Source organism: Lepus europaeus, chromosome 3 (assembly GCF_033115175.1).
Source record: "Lepus europaeus isolate LE1 chromosome 3, mLepTim1.pri, whole genome shotgun sequence".
NCBI classification, from domain to species: Eukaryota; Metazoa; Chordata; class Mammalia; order Lagomorpha; family Leporidae; genus Lepus; species Lepus europaeus.
In genome coordinates, this window is record NC_084829.1 from 12,611,966 (window position 1) to 12,635,323 (window position 23,358).

The window sequence follows — 23,358 nt, forward strand, 5'->3', positions numbered from 1 at the left end:
TGGTCCAGCCCCTGCAGTTGCAGCCATTAGGGAAGTGAACCAGCTGATGGAGAATCTCTCTCTCTCTCTCTCTCTCTCTCTCTCTCTTTCTGTGTGTGTGTGTGTGTGTGTCTGTCTGTCTGTCTGTATCTCTCTCTCTTCCCTCTGTCACTCTACCTTTCAAATAAGTGAAATAAATCTTTAATAAAAAGGCAAAATATACTGAAAATAAAGTTCATAAAACATAATTAAAATCTGTTTATTTTGTACAAAAATACTTTGAAATTTAGGCATACAAGGAAGTTTTTAAAAACTCATGGAGGGCCACCGCTGCGGCTCACTAGGCTAATCCTCCGCCTGCGGCGCCGGCACCCAGGGTTCTAGTCCTGGTCGGGGCGCCAGATTCTGTCTTGGTTGCTCCTCTTCCAGTCCAGCTCTCTGCTGTGGCCTGGGAGTGCAGTGGAGGATGGCCCAAGTCCTTGGGCTCTGCGCCTGCATGGGAGACCAGGAGAAGCACCTGGCTCCTGGCTTCGGATCAGCACGATGCACTGGCCGCAGCGCACCGGCCGCAGCGGCCATTGGAGGGTGAACCAATGGTAAAGGAAGACCTTTTTCTCTGTCTCTCTCTCTCACTGTCCACTCTGCCTGTCAAAAAAACAAACTCATGGCGGGGCCAGCTTTGTGGCATAGCCAGTAAAGCCACTGCCTGTGACACCAGCATCCCATTTGGGTGCCTGTTCATGTTTTGGCTGTTCCAGCTCTGATCCAGCTCCCTGCTAATTGCTTGGAAATATCAGTGGAAGATGGCCCAAGTGTTTGGGACTCTGCCACCAATGCAGGGGACCTGGTAGAAACTTCTGGCTCCTGGCTTTGGTCTGGCTTAGCCCTGGGCATTGAGGCCATCTGGAGAGTGAATCAGCAAATAGAAGATCTCCCTCTCTCATTGTGACTCTGACTTTCAAATAAACAAACAAATCTTTTTTTAAAAAAGAATTAAAAACTCATGAAAAACAAGTATTATGCAGAAACTATGCATTAATTTAAAATTATTTTGCAATAACATATAAGTATCTTTGAATTCTCCTTTCCATGAACTCCTGGCAGGACCATGGTATAGTACGGAGATTGCTTCCTGCTTTTGTGGGGACAGGGTGGGCAGACACAAAGTGAGAGAGGGGTGCTTCCAATGCTCACCAGAAGTTAGACTGGCACTGCTGGATGGATGATGAAGCCATCCTCAGAGACAAGGAATACAGAGAATCAAGATTAAGGAAGCATCCCGTTTAGAACATCTTGAATTTGGATAACCTAGCGAACATCAGAACTTGGACTGCTGGTATGAAACAAGTTTGTGGGCTTAAAGCTTGGTAATAGAGATCTTGGAAAGCCATCCAAAATACTCCATGCATTTAGCTAATTCCTAAAATCATTTCTACTTGGGCATTTTACATCTGTCTCTGAATATGTGGTCCCACTGGGCCTCTAATTTTCCTTTTACAGTTTTTAGAGGATTAGGAGTTTTTTTTTAAAGGAAACATTTGCTAAATTAAAAGTTTTTTCTATAAATACAGTATTTTCTCCCTAGTAGCAGAACTTAAAATTAATAGTCCATTTGAAATATTTACATGAACCCACTGTTTGCAGTTGCTGAGATTATTTCAAATTCCAATTTATGTTTTCATAAGAAGCAGCCATCTGAGTTATCACTTACTGAGGTCATATAAAGAAAACAAATTTTTAAAATAATCTCAGTGGAGCTCAGTCTCTTAACAGAATCATGGAGCTTGTCACAGAATGCTATGAAGAAAGGGGATGGAAGGAATTCAGCTCTAGCAGGTTAAAAATAGATCTTTTCTTTTGAGCTATGCTGTGAGATCTTCTGTTCCCTTTAGTTGATTATGTGCTATTTGGTGATTAAATTTGATAGGCGACAAGCAGAGGAGAAACTACTTGACTTAGCCCAATTTAATCCTTATTTTTGGAAATGCAGGCCATACTCCAAATATCACACTGCAAGGCTGATGTGTATATTAGCCCCATATCTAATGCTAGCTCAGAAATCTGGTTACCAAACTTGAAAAAGGAGTGAGAGCAAAAGGAGAATTCACACTATGTACATAAAGCTTTATACTGACAATCTCATCTGAGCTAAAAATGGGAGATTAATTAAACAAATAGTATGTTCATTCTACAGATGAAGTAACCCATGTCCTAACAATCCAATCACTTTTCAATGTCACAAAAGTATTGGTAATTGAGCCAGAGTTTGTTATACCTTTTGACTTTTCCCATAGTATTAAAATATTCCTATATTATATAGGTGAACATGCAACAGTAGCAAATACATCTATGAACAGACAAGTGAATCCATCTCTATCCATTCAGAAACAGATGTCTGAATGGTGTGAGATATAATTATGGCAAGAGTCATTTTATGTAATTATACTCTTAGTTCAGCTTCTATTAAAGAATAGTTTGCCTTTGTCACCCTTAGGAAACTATTACAGTGGGAATGTGGGACCTCTTTCCCTTAGACTGAATTGTAGGATATGTGATGTGTTTACAATGTCTGGGGGTAAGGCAAGAGGACAGTCTATTAAGTCCTCATGGGATTTCTTGCCATATTCATACCTTGTTTTTCCCTCTTACTACCAATGTAGCACATGCTAACTACAGAATATTTAGAAAATATAACCAACAAAGCAAAACAAATCTTATAAAGTAGGTACTCTTTACAATCTGGTGAATATTCTTGCATTCTTTTTATACACATGAGCAGACATAGCCATTTTTAAAATCTAAACTGAATTTCTCAGATTTATTCTCTTTAACTTTTTTGTATTAAGAAATTTTTAAAAATCCTTTCCTTGGGATAGCTGGTTCTAACCAATGTATGAAATAACCAGGCTTGTTTTGGGCAAAGAGAAAATTCAATAATGCTTTGTTTTAGCCTAAGAGGTGACTTTGCCAGTTGGGTTGATGTCCCAGATTCAGTTCTGCCATTATTTGCTAGACAGAGTCTCTGCCTAATTCCCTGTTATCTGATCGTGGTCTTGGGTCCATCTGTAGACACAACAGAGTGCAAACAAAATATCTGCTAATCTATAGGAGGTGGGGCTTCCCATCTAGACTCACACATGTAGAAATGTTGGTGGTCCCCCACCCCCGCAGACACAATACACTTTAATACTTACACTAGGAAGATGCAGCACTTTATTATACCATGAGCAGGTACCAGTGTTTTTCTATGATTCACTTATTGTATAATCACAACAAAGCATTAGAGCTGGAAGGGACTGACTGCCATGGACTCATTTTACAAATGATGCAACTGAGGTTTAAGGAAGAAAGGAAAAGCAAACATTGTTCCTTAAATACCTAATATAGACCAGAAGTTATATCTAATTATTTCTCTCAAAACTGCAAGCATGTGAATTAAATACTCAGTGATGTGCAGGAAATAAAGGCTCAGAGGATGAAAAAGTGACCTCATATCATACGACTACAGAGAAGTAGGCTCAGGATTCAAACACGAGTTTTTCTGTCTTCTTTACAACCTGTCCCTATAACATCTTGCCTTTCTGGAAGGAGGTGACTTACCTGAACCTGACAGCTAGCAGAGCAGGTGCCAAAAGCCAGTGTTTGGATGTATGTCCTGATGCCTGTGTATCTATCCCTGCCGTTTGTTGTACTTGGGGCTCAGCTGAGATTCAAGCCCATGCCCCTTGTCTTCTGAGATTGCCTTGCAAGAGAACAAGCCCAGCAATTTGCTACACAAAGCTATGTCTCAGTATTTGTCACCTTCTGTACATTGAACATGAATTAGGAGTATTGCAACCTTTAAGTTTTAAATCGCATCATTAACTTCAGCATCTATCTTGACTTTCAACCATGTGCAAAATGCAAAATTAAAATAAATAAGGTTTAATATTACCTGACTATTAAACAGGATTGGAAAAGTGACTAGTATAACTTAACCAGGCATGTTCAATATTCAATTAATAGAAAGCTTTTTGGGTTTATGTCCAACTCAAGTCAACATACAAAGCTTGAGACACATTTCCCTTTTCGGCATCTAGCGTGTTTTAGCAGCCAGCCCCCAGCCACCCTGCTCAGTGTCTACTTTAAGAAACTGAGAGGAAAGGAAGCAATGAACATTTGTTGCCCGCCTACCATTTGTCAGGCTCTGCGTTAGGTGTTTTACATTTCTTATATAATGTTTTATCCTCCCAAGGCCCCGTGAGAGCATTCACTTTATTTCTAGTTTGCATATAGGGAAACTGAAGCTTAGAGAGCTCACTGACTTTTTTTTTTATTAAGGCCCAAGAATTATTGAGTTTGGGAATGATGCCAAGATTAAATTTCACAGTCTTACTTGGAGCTGGCAAGTAATAATAGTTTTAATATAATAAATGCTTCTTGAGAATTTCCTGTGCCAGAGACTTTGCACAGATTGTGTGTTGGAACCCTCATGGTGGCCCTAACATGTAGATACTATGTTACTCCCGACATATAGATCCATGCACAAAGGGAAGTGACTCAGCTGAATCATACAACAATGAAGTATAGAATTGGGATACAAACTCAGGATGGTTAACCTGAACACCCATGCTGCTCACCATGGCTTCCTAATGCTTAGAAAGAAACCATTACCCATATTATTTTGCTTATGTATTAATACAAAGTGGAAATCACAACGCTTGACAAGGTGTACAGAGATAAAAAAAGAAGATATGGCATTCGTGTAGTGGTGTGAGAGTGGTAATAAAAGTACTCCATCCATAAAAGATGTTGCAGGGTTCATCATGCAGAGATGGGGAACAGAGGGAAAGGAAACTCTTCCCCTGGAAATATTTGTGCTGCCACTTGGTTCTTGTTTGCATGTTCTTTGCCTTAAAATTTTCCAGTTGTTCCATTAAAGTGGTTAAGATTTGAGTTTTCTGATAGATATTAGCAGCAAACATCCAAGCCTTTGCTGAGTCCCTTGAGAGCCCATGGGTATTACATATCTATTGTGCATAGCAAATTACGCCCATATCTAGTGCTTATTAGGGAGTGTCTTCACCGTGTGGTTCTGGTTCAGGATGTGAGGTGTCAGTCAGAAATGGGATGGGGATTATCTGAAAGCTTGACTGGGAATTCCACAGTGGCTCAGGCACATGGCACTTAGCAGGAGGCCTTTATTCCTTGCCACATGAGCCTCTCCGTAGGCTGCTTGTGTGTCCTCACAGACCTGCAGCTAGCTTTGCCAAAGCAAATGACTGAACGAGAAAGCAATGCGGAAGCTGTGTTTTATGAGACTTCACAAGTGAAATGCCATCACTTCTACCGTATACCAGTGGTCGCAGAGGCCACCCCTGATTCAGTGTGGGAGAAGACGGCACAAGGCGTGGATACCAAGATTGGGGGATGATTGGGGATCATTTTGGAGGCTGGATACCACCATACACATCTTTACGGGAGCAGAAAATTTTCAAAAGACACAGAGAACACAGTTCATACATTTAAACAGATTTTGTTAACATGTCTGACACCATCAAATGGTATTTTAAATCAGGTACAATTTGGCACAGACCAAAAGGTAGGCCCTCTGGAAAAGGAATCACTATGCCAGTATTAGAATTGGTATTGACTAGACTTGCATCCATCTATATCCAGCATCAATTCAGGAACTGCTAGGAACTGAAGCTTTAAAGAATAGTCAGAGAAAAGTCATTATTAGACTTGCAGTTTTATAAGAAACAGGGCTAGTTGGAATACCCAGGAATGAAACAATCTCTTTGGGAGGCAACCTCTCTGGAGTTATGGCTGCACAAGTTGTAGACCTCACAACCCCACATAGGTCATGATATGAATGGTGTACCCCCTAAAGTTGTGCAGCATGAAAGACCTGAATTGGGGCCAGTAGAAGCGCTGTGCATCTGGAATCCTGGGCAGCAATGGTAAAAAGAAGGCAGCCACCCCCTCTCCCTTATGGATCCTTACAAAATTAGCCAGATATGAGAGAGAGCTAATGTGAGAACATCATGTAGTAGACATCTTCTTTAAAGGCAAGTCTAAGCAGAGACAGCCGAGACACACCAATAACAATTCCTCAGATTTTTATTTTCTAGCAATATATGCATATGCATAATTCAGAAAAAAATGTTCCAGGATCTATATAATAAATTTAGCTGTAATTAAAAATCCAAAAACATTTTGGGGTATGTTTTTGCTAAATCTGTTTAGGATATGCAAGTTATCATTGTAAGTTGGCTTGATATTATGGTTAATGATATTCATCCTGATTTACATTTGTATTTCTTCACAGACAGCATTCAATATTGTCTTTGTAACTACTGACATTATATGGGATTTAGTTGTGAAGTAGAAAGGTTCCTATGTTTCTAATTCATGTTAGATATGCAAATGGTAAAATGTATTTCATTTATATAACCCAGGTTCTTATCCTGCCTGGTTATAATACATCAAAACCAAATTTTTAACAAAACTTTAAGAGCTCACAGTATATCTGGCACAAACAACCCTTAATGTGAATCTTGTATTTCTCTATAACCCATGCAAATGCTTGACAATAATAATTTTTTCAGAAAAATTTAAAAAGTAGGGTACCATCTCTAATCTTTGGAAACTCTCATAAATAGGAACAAATTATTTTCACTAGTTCTTTCAAATTTGATTGATAATTTAAAATTTATAGAAAAGTTGTAAAAAATAAAAATTAGAAAGAAAACTTACATACTACTCAGATTCACCTATTTTAATGACATTTTACCCCACTTGTTCTCTCTCATCTATGTACCTATCTATCTATGAGTTTAAAAGCAAGTATACAAAAGTTTATATATTTATATCTAATATATATAATGTAATATTATATATATGTAATTTTTTCCTGAACCACTGTGGTCCTTTATTTCTAACCAGTTAGTGCAGATTTCCTAAGCGTAGGGATGCTCCCTTCTCCAACCACAGCACATCTATCAACTGATTCTAAAATGTAAATGAAAATTCAAAGAAAGAGGAGTAGCCAGCAGAACCTTGACATATTAGAATAAAGTTTGAGGTTATAAGACATCAAGACTTATGACAAATGGGTAGAACACCAGAATAAGGTAAGAAAAATAGACCAATGGAAGGGAATGAAGTTTCATATAGAAACTTTCTTATTTCCATTTCACGTTGAAGTCCATGATCCATTTGTAACTGAATTCTGTGTATGGTCTGAGGCAGTGAGCAAGGTTTATTCTCTCCCACTATAAGGACACCCACGTGACAAGCACTGTTACTGCAAAGGCCATCCTTGCTCCACTATTCTGCAGTGGGACTCTCGTAGTAGTCAAGTGTCTTCATGTATGAGAGTATTTTTAGATTCTTCATTCCTATCCATTTGTCTATGAATCTCATATTGTCTTTGTATTCTTTTTTTAAAAGATGTATTTATTTATTTATTTGAAAGAGTTACAAAGAGAGAGAAGGAGAGGCACAAAGAGTGGTCTTCCATTGCTGGTCCACTCCCCAATTGGCCACAATGCCTGGAGCTGCGCCAATCTGAAGCCAGGAGCCAGGAGCTTCTTCCAGGTCTCCCACGTGGGCACAAGGGCTCAAGCACTTGGGCCATCTCCCACTGCTTTCCCAGGCCATAGTAGAGAGCTGGGTTGGAAGTGGAGCAGCCAGAACTCAAACCAGCACCCACATGGGATGCTAGCACTGCAGGCAGTAGCTTTACCCACTACACCACTGTGCCAGCCCTGTCTTTGTATTCTAAATCCTTGAAATAAGTTTTGATAACTTCTATAAATCTTCATATACATCCTATAAACACCTTGTCACATTAAAATAAATAGTAAGCTGAGTTTTTTATTTCAGTTGCATTGAATCTATAGGTCAACTTGAAGAGGCTAGTGGCTTAACAATATTATGTCTTTGAATCCATGAACAAGATCATTGTGTATTGTCTCACTTCCTAATTATTTAGGTATTCTTAATTTCTTTCAGCAGTGTTATGGTTTTTCACATAGAAGTCTTGCTCATCTTTTCTTCAATTTATTCACAGGTATTTGATAGTTTTTTTTAAAAAAAGTTTTATTATTTGAAAGGCAGAGTGACAGAGAGAGAGGCAGAGAGAGAGAGATCTTCCATTCACTGGTTCAGTCCCCAGATGGCCACAATGGCCTGTCCTGGGCTGGGCAAGGCCAAAGCTAGAAAGCCAGAATTCCATACAGGTCTCCCCTGTGGGTGGCAGGGGCCCAAATATGTGGGTCAACTACTGTTGACCTCCAAGTCACAATAGCAGAGAGCTGGATAGGAAATGGAGCAGTCAGAACTGGAGCCTGTGCCCTGATACGGGATGTTGGTCTCACAAGTGGTGGCTTAACCCATTGCACCACAGTGCCAGCCCTTTGTATTTGATAGTTTTGATGTATTTATAAATGTTATTTTTAAATTTAAAATTCAAAGTTAGCTGGCATAAAGAAACAAAATTGATGTTTTATACTGATTTATGTCCAGTGCCATTGTGAGACTCACTTTTATTTATAGTAGTCTCTGTATGCTCTCATAACATGACTGATAATTTTGTTCTTGCTTTCAAACCATATCACTGTTTTAATTTCTTTTACTTACAATATTACCTGCCAAGACCTGCAGTACTATTTTGAGTAGAAGTAGTGAAAATTGACATAGTTATAAACCTTTTGGTACACAGGTCTCAATTCCTTACATTCTGATTCATTAGGTTGAGGTTTGGGGTGGTTATGATGTATAGGTATCTTAGAAACACACTTTGGGGGCTGGTGCTGTGGCATAGCAGGTAAATCCACTGCCTGTAGTGCTGGCATTCCACATGGACGCCAGTTTGAGTCTGGGTGCTCCACTTCTGATCCAGCTCTCTGCTGTGGCCTGTGAAAGCAGTGGAAGATGGCCCAAGTCCTTGGGCCCCTGAACTCACATTGGAGACCAAGAAGAGGCTCCTGGCTTCAGATCAGGACATTTCCGGCTGTTCCAGCCATTTGGGGAGTGAACCAGCAGATGGAAGACCTCACTCTCTCTCTCTCTCATTGCCTCTGCCTCTCTGTGATTCTGCCTTTCAAATAAATAAATAAATTTTTTAAAAAAGAAAATAAAAAAGGAAACACTTTCAATTATATTTTTAATGGATGTTTACTTACCAGATATTTTTTTTTCTTTTTTTCAAAATTTATTTAATTATTTGAAAGGCAGAGTTACAGAGCAAGAGAGAGAGGCACAGACAGAAATTTTCCTGCTGTTTCATTCCCCAAATTACTGCAACAGCCTGGGCTGGGCCAGACTGAAGCCAGGACCTTAGAACTCCATCTGGGTCTCAGACATGAATGGCAGGAGTCCAAGTACTTGAACCATCTTCTACTGCTTTCCCAAGTGCATTAGCAAGGAGCTGGATTGAAAGTAGAGCAGCCAGGATTTGAAGGCACTCATATGTAACATCAGTACCACAGGAGGCAACTTAACATGCTGTCCAACAATGCTGCCCCCAGAAGAATTTTCTTAACTTGGATATAATATTGCATCCTTCTTTATTCCTCCCATTCCTACCTCCTCCTCCTCCATTGTAGTGATCGATGCATAAAATGATATTTTCAAGCACCCTATATTGGGGCCACTTCTTCTTTATCTGGCTATAATATGTACCATGTTAGCATATTGACTGGCAGGGCACACATTTGGCTTAGCACTTAGGTTACCAAGTAAGACAACTGTATCCCTCATCAGAATGCCTAGGTTTGAGTCCTACATCTGCTTCCAAATCCAACTTCCCGTTAATGTGTATCCTGGCAGACAGGTGATGGCTCAAGTGGTTGGTTCCCAGTCACCCACATGGGAGGCCTGCTTTGCATCCTGGCTCCCAGGTTCAGCCTCAGCCCAGCCCTGGCCATCACAAGAATCTGAGGAATGGATTAGTAAATGCAAGCTCAATATGCTTGTCAGTCTCTCAAAAAAAAATAAACAAAGATTTAAGGAGTATCTTCCTCCCACATCAGCAGTCATATTTAGAAATACATAATCTTGGGGCTGGCACCATGGCTCACTTGGTTAATCCTCTGCCTGTGGCACCGGCATCCCATGTTGGAGCCGGGTTCTAGTCCTGGTTGCTCCTCTTCCAGTCCAGCTCTCTGCTGTGGCCCTGGAAGGCAGTGGAGGATGGCCCAGGTGCTTGGGCCCCTGCACCCGCATGGGAGACCAGGAGGAAGCACCTGGCTCCTGGCTTTGGATCAGCATGGTGCGCCAGCCATTGGAGGGTGAACCAACGGCAAAGGAAGACCTTTCTCTCTGTCTCTCTCTCTCACTGTCCACACTGACTGTGTGACTCGTCTCCTGTCACTTGGTGACACAGTAACAGCATTGGGTGCAGAGCCCACCATTCCTGAGTCCCACCCAAGGACTCTTCCTCTGATGTCTCTCTACCAGATAGTTCATCACAAGAGGTCATGGATGTGAAGAAGGACATAGAAAATGTTTGGAATATGTAAAGGAGTTGCTAGAACTAAAGACAGACAGGAGAAAAGAAAGGCAAAGTGCAAAGAAAGAATATTGGAAAGATTAGTTGAAAAATGAGAAAGTAAATTCGGGAAGCCAAGAAATGGAAGATAATAATCAGAAAATAAAAGTGATAAAAGAATATGAGGGGCCAGCGCCGCGGCTCACTAGGCTAATCCTCCACCTGCGGCGCCAGCACACCGGGTTCTAGTCCCAGTCGGGGTGCCAGATTCTGTTCCTGTTGCCCCTCTTCCAGGCCAGCTCTCTGCTATGGCCCAGGAGTACAGTGGAGGATGGCCCAAGTGCTTGGGCCCTGCACCCGCATGGGAGACCAGGAGAAGCACCTGGCTCCTGGCTTCATATTAGCGTGGTGCGCCGGCCGCAGCGGCCATTGGAAGGTGAACCAACGGTAAAGGGAGACCTTTCTCTCTGTTTCTCTCTCTCTCATTGTCCACTCTGCCTGTCCAAAAAAAAAAAAAAAAAAAAGAATATGAGAACATGAGCATAGATGTAACATTTTATGGCCATTTTTGTTAAAAGCATATCTATCTAGAATTAAATGATTAGATAGTTTACAATGACATAATGTAAAGGTGTATTTAAACCCCTTTGAAGAGGGATAAACAAAGTGTTAACAATATTTAATTCATAATCTTCTTAAATATTAAAGGAATAGGAATCAAACCCAGTGATGTATTTTTCTGTATCAATAATCATTAAGGCCGGCGCCGTGGCTCACTAGGCTAATCCTCCGCCTTGCGGCGCCGGCACACCGGGTTCTAGTCCCGGTCGGGGCACTGATCCTGTCCCGGTTGCCCCTCTTCCAGGCCAGCTCTCTGCTGTGGCCAGGGAGTGCAGTGGAGGATGGCCCAAGTCCTTGGGCCCTGCACCCCATGGGAGACCAGGAGAAGCACCTGGCTCCTGCCATCGGATCAGCACGGTGCGCCGGCTGCAGCGCGCTACCGCGGCGGCCATTGGAGGGTGAACCAACGGCAAAAGGAAGACCTTTCTCTCTGTCTCTCTCTCACTGTCCACTCTGCCTGTCAAAAAAAATAAAACAATTTAAAAATTAAAAAAAAATTAAAAAAAAATCATTAATACCCCAACTCAAAGAAACATTGGGGAAACTAAGAGTAGGTACTTCTTCAAATGATTCTATCATTTCCCTAGGAATGTGACTGATGAGTGAAAATACAAGGGGGCGGGGAAGCCCAAAGACTTTCAACAATCCAGTAGCACTGTATGGTGTAAAGAAGGTATAGATTATGCAAATATTCAGAATTATTTGTGTTTTCTCACATTTTGTGCTTCCCTAAAAACCTGAACTTAAATATGATCATCATAATATTGCTTTACAGCCTGATTATTCATCTAAAAGTATTAACTTTCACAGTTCATCTCATAAGCCCAAGATCCCTGTTGTGCCTCTTGCAACAGGAGACCTCCATTTTTAATCTATGCTACACAGAGATAAATAGGACATAATGATGAGGCAGATGTCACAGAAACTGCAGAGCCACTCTGCACGTACGAAGAGAGGAGGCCAGTGCGGAGAGAGGAAGATTTGAGCGTGAGAGGTCACAGGATGAGAGGTAGAGCTGGCAACTGAAGTGGAGCAGGAAGCCGTGCAGAGCCAGGGCAGCGCCTCCTCCTCTGAGACCCAAGCGCAGAGCGCCACACCGAGATTCCCTTTGTAGCAGGGAGACGGCAGCTGGGCGCACACTAGATCCCAGAGTGGCACATCAGGCCACACAAAGACCCAATGACCACAGTTGCAGAAAGACATGCCTAAAAGGGGTCAGCCCATCAATAGGTTCCATGGGAACATCAAACCAGTCTGCTCCACACCTGGGTTCTTCTGCAGTGGCCCAGGGAAGACTGCAGGCTGCAGTGCAAACGTTCAAAAGAGCCCCAGGTGCCCTTGATCCCCACTTCTTCAAAACAATGGCTCAGGGCTGCAGAGACCACACAACCCCTTCTGAAGACTATCACCTGTGCTATAAGTGACCAGATAAAGGGGAAGTTGGGGGTTAAACTGGATGGGGGTTTATGCAGAAATAAATGCGTGCCCCAAGTTAGGGATGCTCAGTTCAAGGTGAACATGCCCAGGCTACTTCTCATGGCTCCCAAACTTGGACTGACTTTTCCTCCACTCCCACCCCTCACTGTAAGGGGGCAGATAAAGAGCTTCCCAGTATTTCAGCGCTGGGTCTCTCTGCACCTGGGATCCCCATTTGGAGAAGGGGAGCACTAAGGGCTGCCCGGGACACAGTGCCCTCCTCTACGACAAGGGGCTTGCAGCCCAGGAGGGAAGGGAGCCGGCGCCCACGCTGGCCTGTCTGACCCGGTGTCCTCACGCTGGGGAAGCCCGTGGGTTCTGGGGACCCTGACGCGCACCTGAAGCGCAGAGTAAGTACATTTGGCGGGAGAGCGCACAGTGCTGACAGCGCATCTTTGCCTGGGAGTCTTCCTTGGGGCGTGAGCCTGCCTGTGCCTGCGCTGCGGGCTGGCGTCCGCGCAGAGCCCTGACCCTGGGCCCCGCGGTGGGAAGAGGAGTGGGGGACAGCCCGGGACTGGCGAGCCAGGGGTAGCCTGAGGTCTGCTCCAGTCCACAATCCTTAACGGGTTTTCTTTCTCTCCCTGCACCCTTTTCTCTCCTTTGCTCTCTTTCTCTCTCTCTCTCCCTCTCTCTTTTCCTCGCTCCCTCTCTCTCCCCCTCCCTCCCTGTCCCCTTCCCCTCCTCTCCCACCCCTCCCCTCCCCCTCCCCTCCGCGCCTCTGTCCCCGTCTCCGGCTCCCTCTCAGCTCGCCGGGCGACCCTGCTCCTGCCTCCCACATTAATGGCGGCATCTTCGGAGGACGACATAGACCGGCGGCCCATCCGGAGAGTGCGCTCCAAGAGCGACACGCCCTACCTCGCCGAGGCCAGGATCTCCTTCAACCTCGGTGCGGGTAAGGATGCGCCGGCCTGGCTGCCTCGCTCTTTGTGTGGCGGTGTGGGTGTGAGGAGGGCGTGTGTCGGGGGTGGGGGTGTCGCGGAGTGGGGGAGGGCGTGCGTGTCACACGGGGCCCCCGCGTGGAGGGAGGAAAGTGCCGGCAGTCACAACAATGACCCAGGATAACCGCGCGCCCTGCGCCCTGTGCTCCTTGCGCCGCCCTGCGGGCCGGCCTCGCCGGCTCCCGGCCTGGCCCGGCTGCTGCAGGGTGGAACTTGTTGGTGGCATTGGGACTCTGGCGGTCTTGATGGGCTGAAGCCGCTGCGGCGGTGTTGGGAGTGGGGAGAGGAGGAGGGGCTGACCGCTGGGAGCAGAAGCTGTCCCTTGCACCAAGCGCTTGGACAGCAACGTGGTGGTCCTGAGGATGCCCGGTGTGCAGGAGGCTTGCGATGGGATTGCGGGCTGTCGCTGGGACAGTGCCCAGAGCAGCCCAGATAGGATGAGAGGGAAGAGTCACTGAGGTGGAGGAGGAAGGAAGGGAAAGGGGGGAGGGAAGTGGGGGACAGGAATCCTGAGGAATTCCTGAGGTCAAAGATGCCTCTGTCGAGTGGGCTCGGGGTTGCATTAAAGAAACACCACCCTGCACTGGCTCTGCTGCTGCTGCTCCAAACTGACCTGACCAAGTTTCAGCAGGAGGAAGTTGTTCACCACCAACTTCACAGCACCGGCTGTTCTCATGACTCCTGAACCTCAGTCCTCAATCCTAGCTCCTGCCTCTTCCTCTCCGGGGTACCCTATGATTCTAGCAACTGCAGTGCCAAGAGAATAAGGGCATTTCCTGGAGAGTCTCTTTCAAAATACACTTTGAAACCAGATGGCACCCCTTTCTTGAGGATACTGAGCCCTTGATAATGGAAGTAGACCAAACTCTGGTGTGTGTGCGTGTGTGTGTGTGTGTGTGTGTGTGAGCAAAGGCTACTTCAAGTGCTGGATATTTGATGCCCTGTTGCACAATTTCACCAAAGAAAACACTGAAACCCTGGATAGGGACACAAGATGTACTGAGTGTGCAATCACATGTTTATGGTTGGAAGAATGGGAGCTGAATGTGCCAGAGCAGCCAAGGTCCTTGGAGTGCAATTTGCTTGTCTTGGTGACTTGGTTTTTCTACTCGTAATCTCCTCTCACTTCTTAAATGTGTGCCTCTAGATCTGGGGATGAGAAGAAGCAAATCTTATTAAGAAAGCGTTCCCAGTTCTTGTAGGAGCCTATATTGCCTACAATGAAATTGTTAATCTCACTCTTAAACATTCCAGGTTCAACAGATGGTTGTGAGGGGTATTGGAAAGGCCAGGAAAAAGTTTCTTTTTGGACCAAGATTGTTTTTTTCCAACCCAGGGATAATAGGACTTGATCTGTTGACCCTTTTTGCTAACAGGCTTTCCTGGTTCAGTACAATAGGAAAAAGGCTAACACAGCAGTTGGTCAAGGTTGTTTAACTTCTACTAGTCCTTTTATAGAAAGACAATTAAATAAAGCACTAAAATAGTTTCAATTTCAGCTACTACTCAACTACATTAAGTCACTCTGCCACCAGATTAGACCCAGCGACTTGCAGCCTTTTGTTCTGGTTAAGTTGCTCTGGGGTCCAATTAAAAGATTGGCAGCACTTGTCTCCCTTTTATCTGGAAATAAACAAGCCATGCAGGCACCCAGTCATTTCTATGTGTCCCTTAAAATACTCTGAGATGCAAAGTGGCAAGAAAGACATGCCCTAGGGAGCATGTTGGTGAAGGGGTAAGGTGGCAACACTGCTCTATGCGGCCTTCTGGGGAGCTGTCCTCCATGGTGGTGCTGAAGCAAAGGATGGGGAGACAGATATGACTGTAAGCTGGACAGCATAGGGAAGGGTGCTCAGGCCCTGTGATGGAATCCAGGGAAAATGCAGGAGATTTGGCCACTGAAAACTTTTCTGTCCCTTCCCACCTACCTCTGCTGCCTGTTCGCTATGCCTCACGCCTACTGCTCCGCTGCTCAACTCAGGCGATTTTGCTCTAATTTTGTGCTGGCTGCTCACTCCTGGGATGTTGTTTATTTTCCAGCTGGTTTCTGGTTGCTCTCCTAATAAAATGAGATCTGCTCACAGATGTGCCTTTCCCTTGCATTTAAAAGTAATTGTAACCCCTGGCTTAAAAACCAACAGCCTTATTTAATCTCTTTGAGCAGCAAGTTGTAATTAAACTATTAGTGTTACTATCAGCGTTGCTGAACAGAGAAGTCTGCACACTCCCAATAAATTACATAATATGAGCATAGAAATAATTTTGTTTGTCTTGACAATTTATAAAAATCAAGGAAGCATTTCTCTGTTATTTCTTCCCATTCTTTTTCTTCTCCCAACACTTATTTTTTTTATTCCTTCCAGGATTTGTTTAAAGCTATATATGTTTAATTTGTGCTTTCCCACACCCACTCATTATATGTAATTCCATGTTTGATATTTTGGAAGTTTAGCAAAGCTTCATAAATGAGTATGTGTATATTCATTTTATGTGCCTATCATAACCATCATTTTGGTACCAACTCCCTTAAGCTAATCTATATAGTTGCACATAAAGTGGATTGGATATTTTGAATACTAATTAAATACTTACACATTTATCTGTTCCTGATGGCACTTACTACTGTCATTTCAGATATAGCTGCTCAGCTAGAGTGAAGGGTATACTCTACCTCCAGTGTCAAGTCAGTCATAGAAATGTGGGTCTTTCCTCAAGGAGATGCTAATCTCAAGATTCAGCCTAAACTAAGAGAGTAGAGAACAGAAATTTTCTTAATCATACTTTTATTTTTTCAAAAGAGCCACTTTTGTAGGTTTTTAACTTCTTTTCAGTGTTTACTGGATGCAAACACGGATGGATGATTGTTTGCTGGAGTTTGTTTTAATGCTAAAGACACTTAATTCAACACATTTGCTGAAGGTTACCCAGACAATCAGATCTCATTTAAAATACTTAAAGAGGGCTTTTTCCCCGTGAGAATCTCATTCAACTTGTTAAAAGGACATCTTGTAATGGAAGAGTATGTTCACACTATTAGTAGCAAGTGTTTCTAATTGTGTTCCCATTTAGTAATGAACATCTCAGACATTTAGCCTGTAAGAACTTATCCTGCCTTGTGAAGTTATTCATTCATTGCATTGAAGTGAACTAATGAAGAGTTGCAGTTCATCTGGCAGGTGCTTCTCTGTGGTCTAGTGTGTTCTATTTATCTTTAAATCTAAAATATACAGAAGAGCATCCAATACAAAGAAAGAGTGGAAGCTGGAAGGTTCTCCATAATCAATGAAAGTGTTATGATAACAGAGGAATTGAGCACATCTAATATTTTGTAAAGGGATTTCAAAGGGAGAGAGCCTGGTCATCCTGGTGATTTGTCATCACGAAACCAATATTGTGCACTATTTGCAAAGAATTAGTGGCTTTATAGTCATAAAAAAGTTTAACTTCTGCAGACCTGTCAGCATTGCTTTATATGGGAGAGAGTACAAGGAATATCATCCTCTTTGGAAAGCTGAAATAACTGCTTGCAGTTTCCACTGATCTCTTCCACTCATTCATGCCCAGAGAATAATGACAGTCAGAATTGGCTTCCTCTGGTTACCTCTAATGAATGGGTCAGCCAGAAGAAATTATAAACTAGGTCTCAGGAGGCCTGTTTCACAGTTTTTTGGAGAAGGAAAATCTTTATCCCTTAGCTAAATTGTGAAAGCCCAGGGAGGTGGGAAGAGGCAGCTTGGAGTATGCTATTATTGCTTAGCAATGAGAACCCTCCTTGAGCAAATGGTGACTTGCTGTCATGAGGGAGATTGTTCCACAAACGTGAAGTTCTTGGTAAGCATCCCTCTTCACTTTTTCATTAAAAATGTCGATGTAGTCCTCATAATACTTTCAACTGGAAGGCAAATGCTATGACTTTTATCAGGTGAGCCCAACCTATCAGTTTCAGTGTTAATTCCCATATTCAGTGACCATAATTCTGACCATATACCTGACCAGTAGCCTCTGTTATGAGTTTCTCCTCTCCTTTTGTGCCATGGATTAAGCTGGCTAACCTGATAATCTCATACACTAAGGTTGTACTAATGAATATCATCCCAAATGCTACAAATAATATAAAAAAGATACAGAAAAGTTAGTAATACTGTGAATACATGGGAAACAATTTTTAATAAATATTTAACTTGGCTGCTTATCATTTCACTGTTTCAACAATAATTTATAGATTTATGAGACAACATGAACCCAAAGTCTGTGTCAAGGAATTAGATTTTCTGAAGATCTTTGGGGCATTATTAATTTTTTCGACATCTAAGTATTGTATTAGCTATTATCTTATAGAGAAATGGTAAACTATTTATTTCTTGTGTCTGTATATGTCCACCTAATTTAATTCCATGGAAGTCCACAGAGATGTTTTTCATGTGAAAAATGTGAGAGGGGAGTCAGAAGAATTCAGTTCTAATGCATCTCTCTACCAAGACCCTGGGAAAATCATTTAACCTCCCTGAGCTTGATTCACTTAGCTCTAAGATGAGGAATTTAGATTTAAAAATCTCTAAAGATCTCTCCAAACTAAAAATAACTGTTACTTCTAACTCTATTATTGGGTACCTAGGAGAGCACTTCAAAGAGTTCATGGAAAACTGGAATTGAAAGAGAAGTTCATTTTGGTGCAAAAAAATTGAAATCCAGGCAGTTTTTTAAAAATACATGCGTTTTCTCTGAGCTTTTGAAGACCTCTCCTTGTACTATATCACTGATTTTGTATATAGTCTTATTTATGACATAATACATATAGAATAGCATAATTACAATAAGAAAATATTTGATCACAGCAGAATGAATATATATTGAATAGCATATTTGTATAACATATTAATTAAAATATTTTTAATTGTAATATTCAAGTGTTGGTATTGTTAACATAGTTGATGCTCCATAAATATTTATCCTATGACTGAATGAAATGCTGGAGAAATTGCAGTGGTAAGTGGACAGTGAGGAAGCTGATGTTCATTGAGTTCACAATTGACATTTAAAGCCTTTTAACCAGTTCTCTTTGTAACTAAGATTGAATGGGTCTGTAAGGTCTTTATTTTCCTTTGTCCCTTTAGACTATCAGGAAAGATATGCAGTCCAGATATGTGGCAGGATTTAACAAAGCTGCAACATATTCCTTAGAAATTCACAGAATAGCCTTCAACTCTGCACTGACTTGTCCATGAACCACAAAGAACTTTTTCCCCCGCCATGGGCATATACACTGACAGGAGCAAATAAGCTCCTGGTTGTAATAAATGCAACAGATTACATTAATACATTTTCATACCTATATTTTAATATGAAGGCAAAAAATCTTTAAAGTTGTATGTGGAGTTACTCTTTGATAGATGCAACTTTAATTCATGATCATTTTTAGTGTGTAAGAGTTAAAATTCAAATGCAAATAGGAGGTAATTTGTTGAGTTGACTTTTTTTTTTCACTTAATGAGGTGGAAACAGGGACCTCAAGTACAGCCAGCATATTTCGGGTGTAAACAAAAGAGAGCCTGAAAGCCCAGGTGATGGAGGGTTTTCTTCATGGTGTGGTACAAGAGAAACTCTAGTGTTTTATCCCTTTCCCCACCCATTTTGGTAAGTGCTAAAGTGGGCGTGACTTCTAGGGGAAAGGTAGCCCATATTGACATTCTAATTGCTTTAATTTATATGTCTTTTATATAATGAAGGATAGTTAAATAAAAGGCAAAATCAATTTTATGGCCTTATTGAATGATGATGGATTCGTGTGACTTTCCATTCAAGTTGCTGAAGGACAAGGGAATGGTCTCGCATTAGCAGTTATTTAACATTTATGAATGCAAGTGCTGTGTAAAAGCCTGTAGATTTCCTATCGATCTATCCAGCCACATTTGTGTACCCTGAACTACTAATTCAGCAGCAGAATCTTTGATAGGAAATACTTGGACTGTAACACTAGACATGAGGATTCAATATGTATCTTGGTTTTAATATGGTTCTGAATGTCACCAGTATGCTCATTTGCTATTTATAGATATGGAGAGCTTGTGTGGCCAACCATCTTTACCAACTGAAACACAGCAAGGTGGTTTGGTGCTAAATAATGGTTGAATCAAAGATACAGAAAGAGCTTTATTATTCTTGAGTTTCTCCCGTATTCCACTCAGCCCCTTTTTGATGGGGAGAGGGGAGAGAAGAAATAATCATGCGATAATAGTCATGCAACAAAGATTCATTAAGCTTTATGTTACAAACCATTTTTTAGACACTTGAGATACATTAGTGATCCAAACAAATAGCATCTAGGCTTCACAAATTTTAGCTTCTAATACAACTTGAATATTCCTAATCTGGAATGCTTGGAAGTTGATATATTTCAAATCTTGGATTTTTTTTTTGATTATGGAATGTTTGCAAAGAATTTATTGGTTGAGCATCCTAATTTGAAAATCAGAAATTCAAAATGCTCTGAAACCTAAAACTTCCTGAGCACCAACATGATACTCAAAAGTTGAATCTCATATTATATGATTTTTAATATCCTTGTTTTCAAGAAAAAAAACAGTATCTATGTATGTTATAAGTACATACAAAGTGAATATGGCAAATGTTAAAACTGTTAGATCTTAAAATGTATTTTTTAAATGGTTTGTAGCATTTCAGATACTGAATTTGGGATTGGAGATTCTCCACTGGCCCACGTGGGTGAAGTAAGCTAAGACGATGAAACGTGGGAGCAAGGAGAGGAGTGGGTTGCAGGAGAGGTGATGTGGAGAAGAAAGGATGTGCATGAAGTTCTTTAATGCAGATGCAAGAATGAACAGGGTCAATATGGAGTGCAAAACAGATTGGGAGAGAGCTTAGGGAAGACGAGGATAAAGACTCTAAACTCGAGCATTCCTGTTGTGACAAGGAGGTCAGTGTGTCTGGAAGGAAGAGGGAGGGACAGGAGAGAAGACAGGGACCAGGGTCAGATCTCAAGGGCCTGGGGGCCACCACAGAGATTTGGACTTCCTGCATTGTGCAGGGATTTGAGCAAGGAGATAACCATTGGTCACATCTTAAAGGGATCACTGGGGCTGCTGTGTTAAGAACAAACTGTCGTGGGGCAATAAGAAGCTGGGAAGCCGATTGGAAGGTTCTTACAGGCAGCCCAGGGAGCAGTGGTGGCCCATCAGTGTGGTACAGCAGCAGTGGAAGCATCAGAGTTCATGTGCATTTGAAGGTATAGTCCTAGGCCTTCAGGATGGACTGAACGTGGGTTGCAAGAAGCAAAAGGATTACTTCCAAGGCTTGACTTGAGCACCTGGAAGGATTTAGAAGAGACATTGTAGGGGCTGGGAGAATGGTCAGGATGTGTCCTGTGAGATGTTTACCAGATATCCAAGTAGAAATAGCAAATAAAAAGTTAGACAATTCTCAGGTTAAAAATGAAATTTCACCTAGAAATAAATATTTGTGTTGTCACCATATAGGGAACATTTAATAACATTTATTGTGTCAAGTGTTTTATAACTACTTGCTAACTTTTTTCTCACAGTGACTATGAAATTGACATTATTACTCATTTCATCCATGTGGAAACTATGTCAGAAGTTAAATAATGTAGCAAAGGCAATACAGCTAATAAGTGGAAAACTTGGAATTTGGATCATGTTTTATATGACTTCAAGCCTATATCCCTAATGATTATGATTTACTGTAAGGGAGCTGGCTTATATTACCAGCTGTGCTGTGAGGTCACATTTAAATCTGAACTAGCTACAGGAAAAAAAAAAAAGATGGAACTAGGAATGTATCCTGTCTCAGTCTTTAATTTTTTAACATTTTATATATAAATATATATTATAGGTAATATATATTATATATTTTTATTTTTATATATGAAGTATTTTTTTAGTCCCCTTGTCTGGGACTCATTGTGAGAAATGTACTTTATATCACTCCACATAATTCATGCACATATTTACAAGTGGAATTAAAACTTCCCTCAATACCTATTAAAATGTAAATATCCTCCGGTGTTTTCCATATTGTCCTATCCCATCCTTTCCCACCCCATTTTATTCTAAAATATTATAGTAATTTTTAAATGCTAGCTATAATCTACCTAATGATTTCGCAATGCACGATTTGAAAATATTACTGAATTGGTGATTTTCTAGGGATTGTATCTGAACTCAGAAAAGTTATTCACAGGGAAATCCCACTTGGTACATCTGTAGGGCTGGAAATGTGGTCAGTCCATTCTTTTCCCTGGACCGGAGTCTGGGTGAAAGGAAGAAATCCCAGAAACTCAGGAACAGCTTCATCCTCAGGTGCTGTGAGCACAGTGCGATGCTCTGATACTTTTGGAGGCCCACAAAAGTATTTTAATTTCTTTCAATGTTGGCAGAAACGCAATGAATATAATCCAGCCTGTGTTTTATATTTGTCTTTCTACTATCAGTCATAAAATGCAGCTTTTCATATATTTTGTCCTGAATTAATCCCACCAAGGAGGGCACAGCAGCCAGGAACAGGAATCAAGGCCCCTCCCTCCCAAGGTGATGGTTTTGAGGGTGTAGCTCCGCCTCCAGACTTCCTGGGTGCTGATCCCCACTCTGCCACAAATGCTGTGACCTTGGGCAGGACTTTTAACCTCTTCTTGCCTCTGTTTTCTAACTATAAAATGGACTTAATGATGGGGAGAACTTAGAGGTTTGTCTTGAAGAGCAAATAATTTCATGAATGTGAAACAATGGCTCATTGTGAGTGTTTTTTAGCACACAGTGGAGAATGAGGTCTATTATGTTTCTTCATTTTATTCTCCCAAGATGGTACCTGAAAAAAAAAAATGCACGTCCCATGAACGTATCTTACTCTAGGAAGCAGGTCAAATGAGTTAAAAATTCAGAAATGCTCACATAAGGAGTAATTTTTCCTAGGGCTAACTTTGATTCCTTTTCAATCCTGCTTGCTTAGATTGCAGAATGGATACAAAAAGCTCCAAACAAGGAAGAAAGTCTCCCCTAGACTCTGAAAGTTAATAAACCTTTCATTAAGAAATCTATTCTCTGATTAAAGTTGAATGGACAAACCTTAAAATATCTTTCACAAATGGGCACGTAGAAGTGAGAAAAATCTACTGGAAATTCCAAGAATCTCTTGAACTTGCAGAAGGTCTTGTGTGGGGAGAAGAAAAAGAGCAGGCAAAGAGATACAGGGAGCAGAAATGAGACAGAAGGGAAACAGAATGCAACACCATTTGTCAGTTTGAGAGTCTAGCCTTGCCGATCCGCTGAACAATGAAAATCACAGCATCTTCGCTTTTGAAAGTCAAGAGGGGCATCTTTTCTTGATGGACACAGTGTTCTCTGATGGGAGTGGAAATTTGCTGTTTCCAAACCCAAGTCAGCTACCTGTGAGCTGAATTCTCTCTCTGCAGCTATGAAACCTGTTAGCATGTAAATAGCACTCTTTGCCTGGCACGGGAAAAGGCTTTGCCAACAGCAAAACAGATGTGGTCTGGGTGACTGGGATAGCTTTGAATGTCTAGCTCTGGCACAAATAAGGCACAGGAATGGAAATGTGAAAAATAGACTGATTTTCCCTGAAGTGTCACCTTGCCAGGGTCAAAAACTCAACACAACCTAACAGTCTAGCAAGACTGGACACAGCATGTACTTACTTGTAAATGTAGGGTCATGTTCATGCCCCCAACTATCAATGCTCATCAATATATGAAATGTTGGGCCAGTGCCGTGGCTCACTTGGTTAATCCTCCGCCTGCGGCGCTGGCATCCCATATGGGCGCCGGATTCTGTCCCAGTTGCTCCTCTTCCAGTCCAGCTCTCTGCTGTGGCCCGG

The 23,358-nt window shown here is 41.9% G+C and overlaps 1 protein-coding gene across 2 annotated transcripts in view; it reads left to right on the top strand.

Annotated features, from left to right (window-relative positions):
- PHACTR1 (phosphatase and actin regulator 1) overlaps positions 1 to 23,358 on the top strand; it is a 586,996-nt gene that overhangs the window by 12,706 nt on the left and 550,932 nt on the right. The window contains exon 3 of one of the 2 annotated variants that reach the window (XM_062184620.1): positions 13,299 to 13,445. In XM_062184620.1, the coding sequence (XP_062040604.1) occupies positions 13,299 to 13,445 (147 nt within the window). Of the gene's footprint in view, positions 1 to 13,293; positions 13,446 to 23,358 lie in introns of those variants that run through there. The other variant, XM_062184626.1, reaches the window with a different exon arrangement.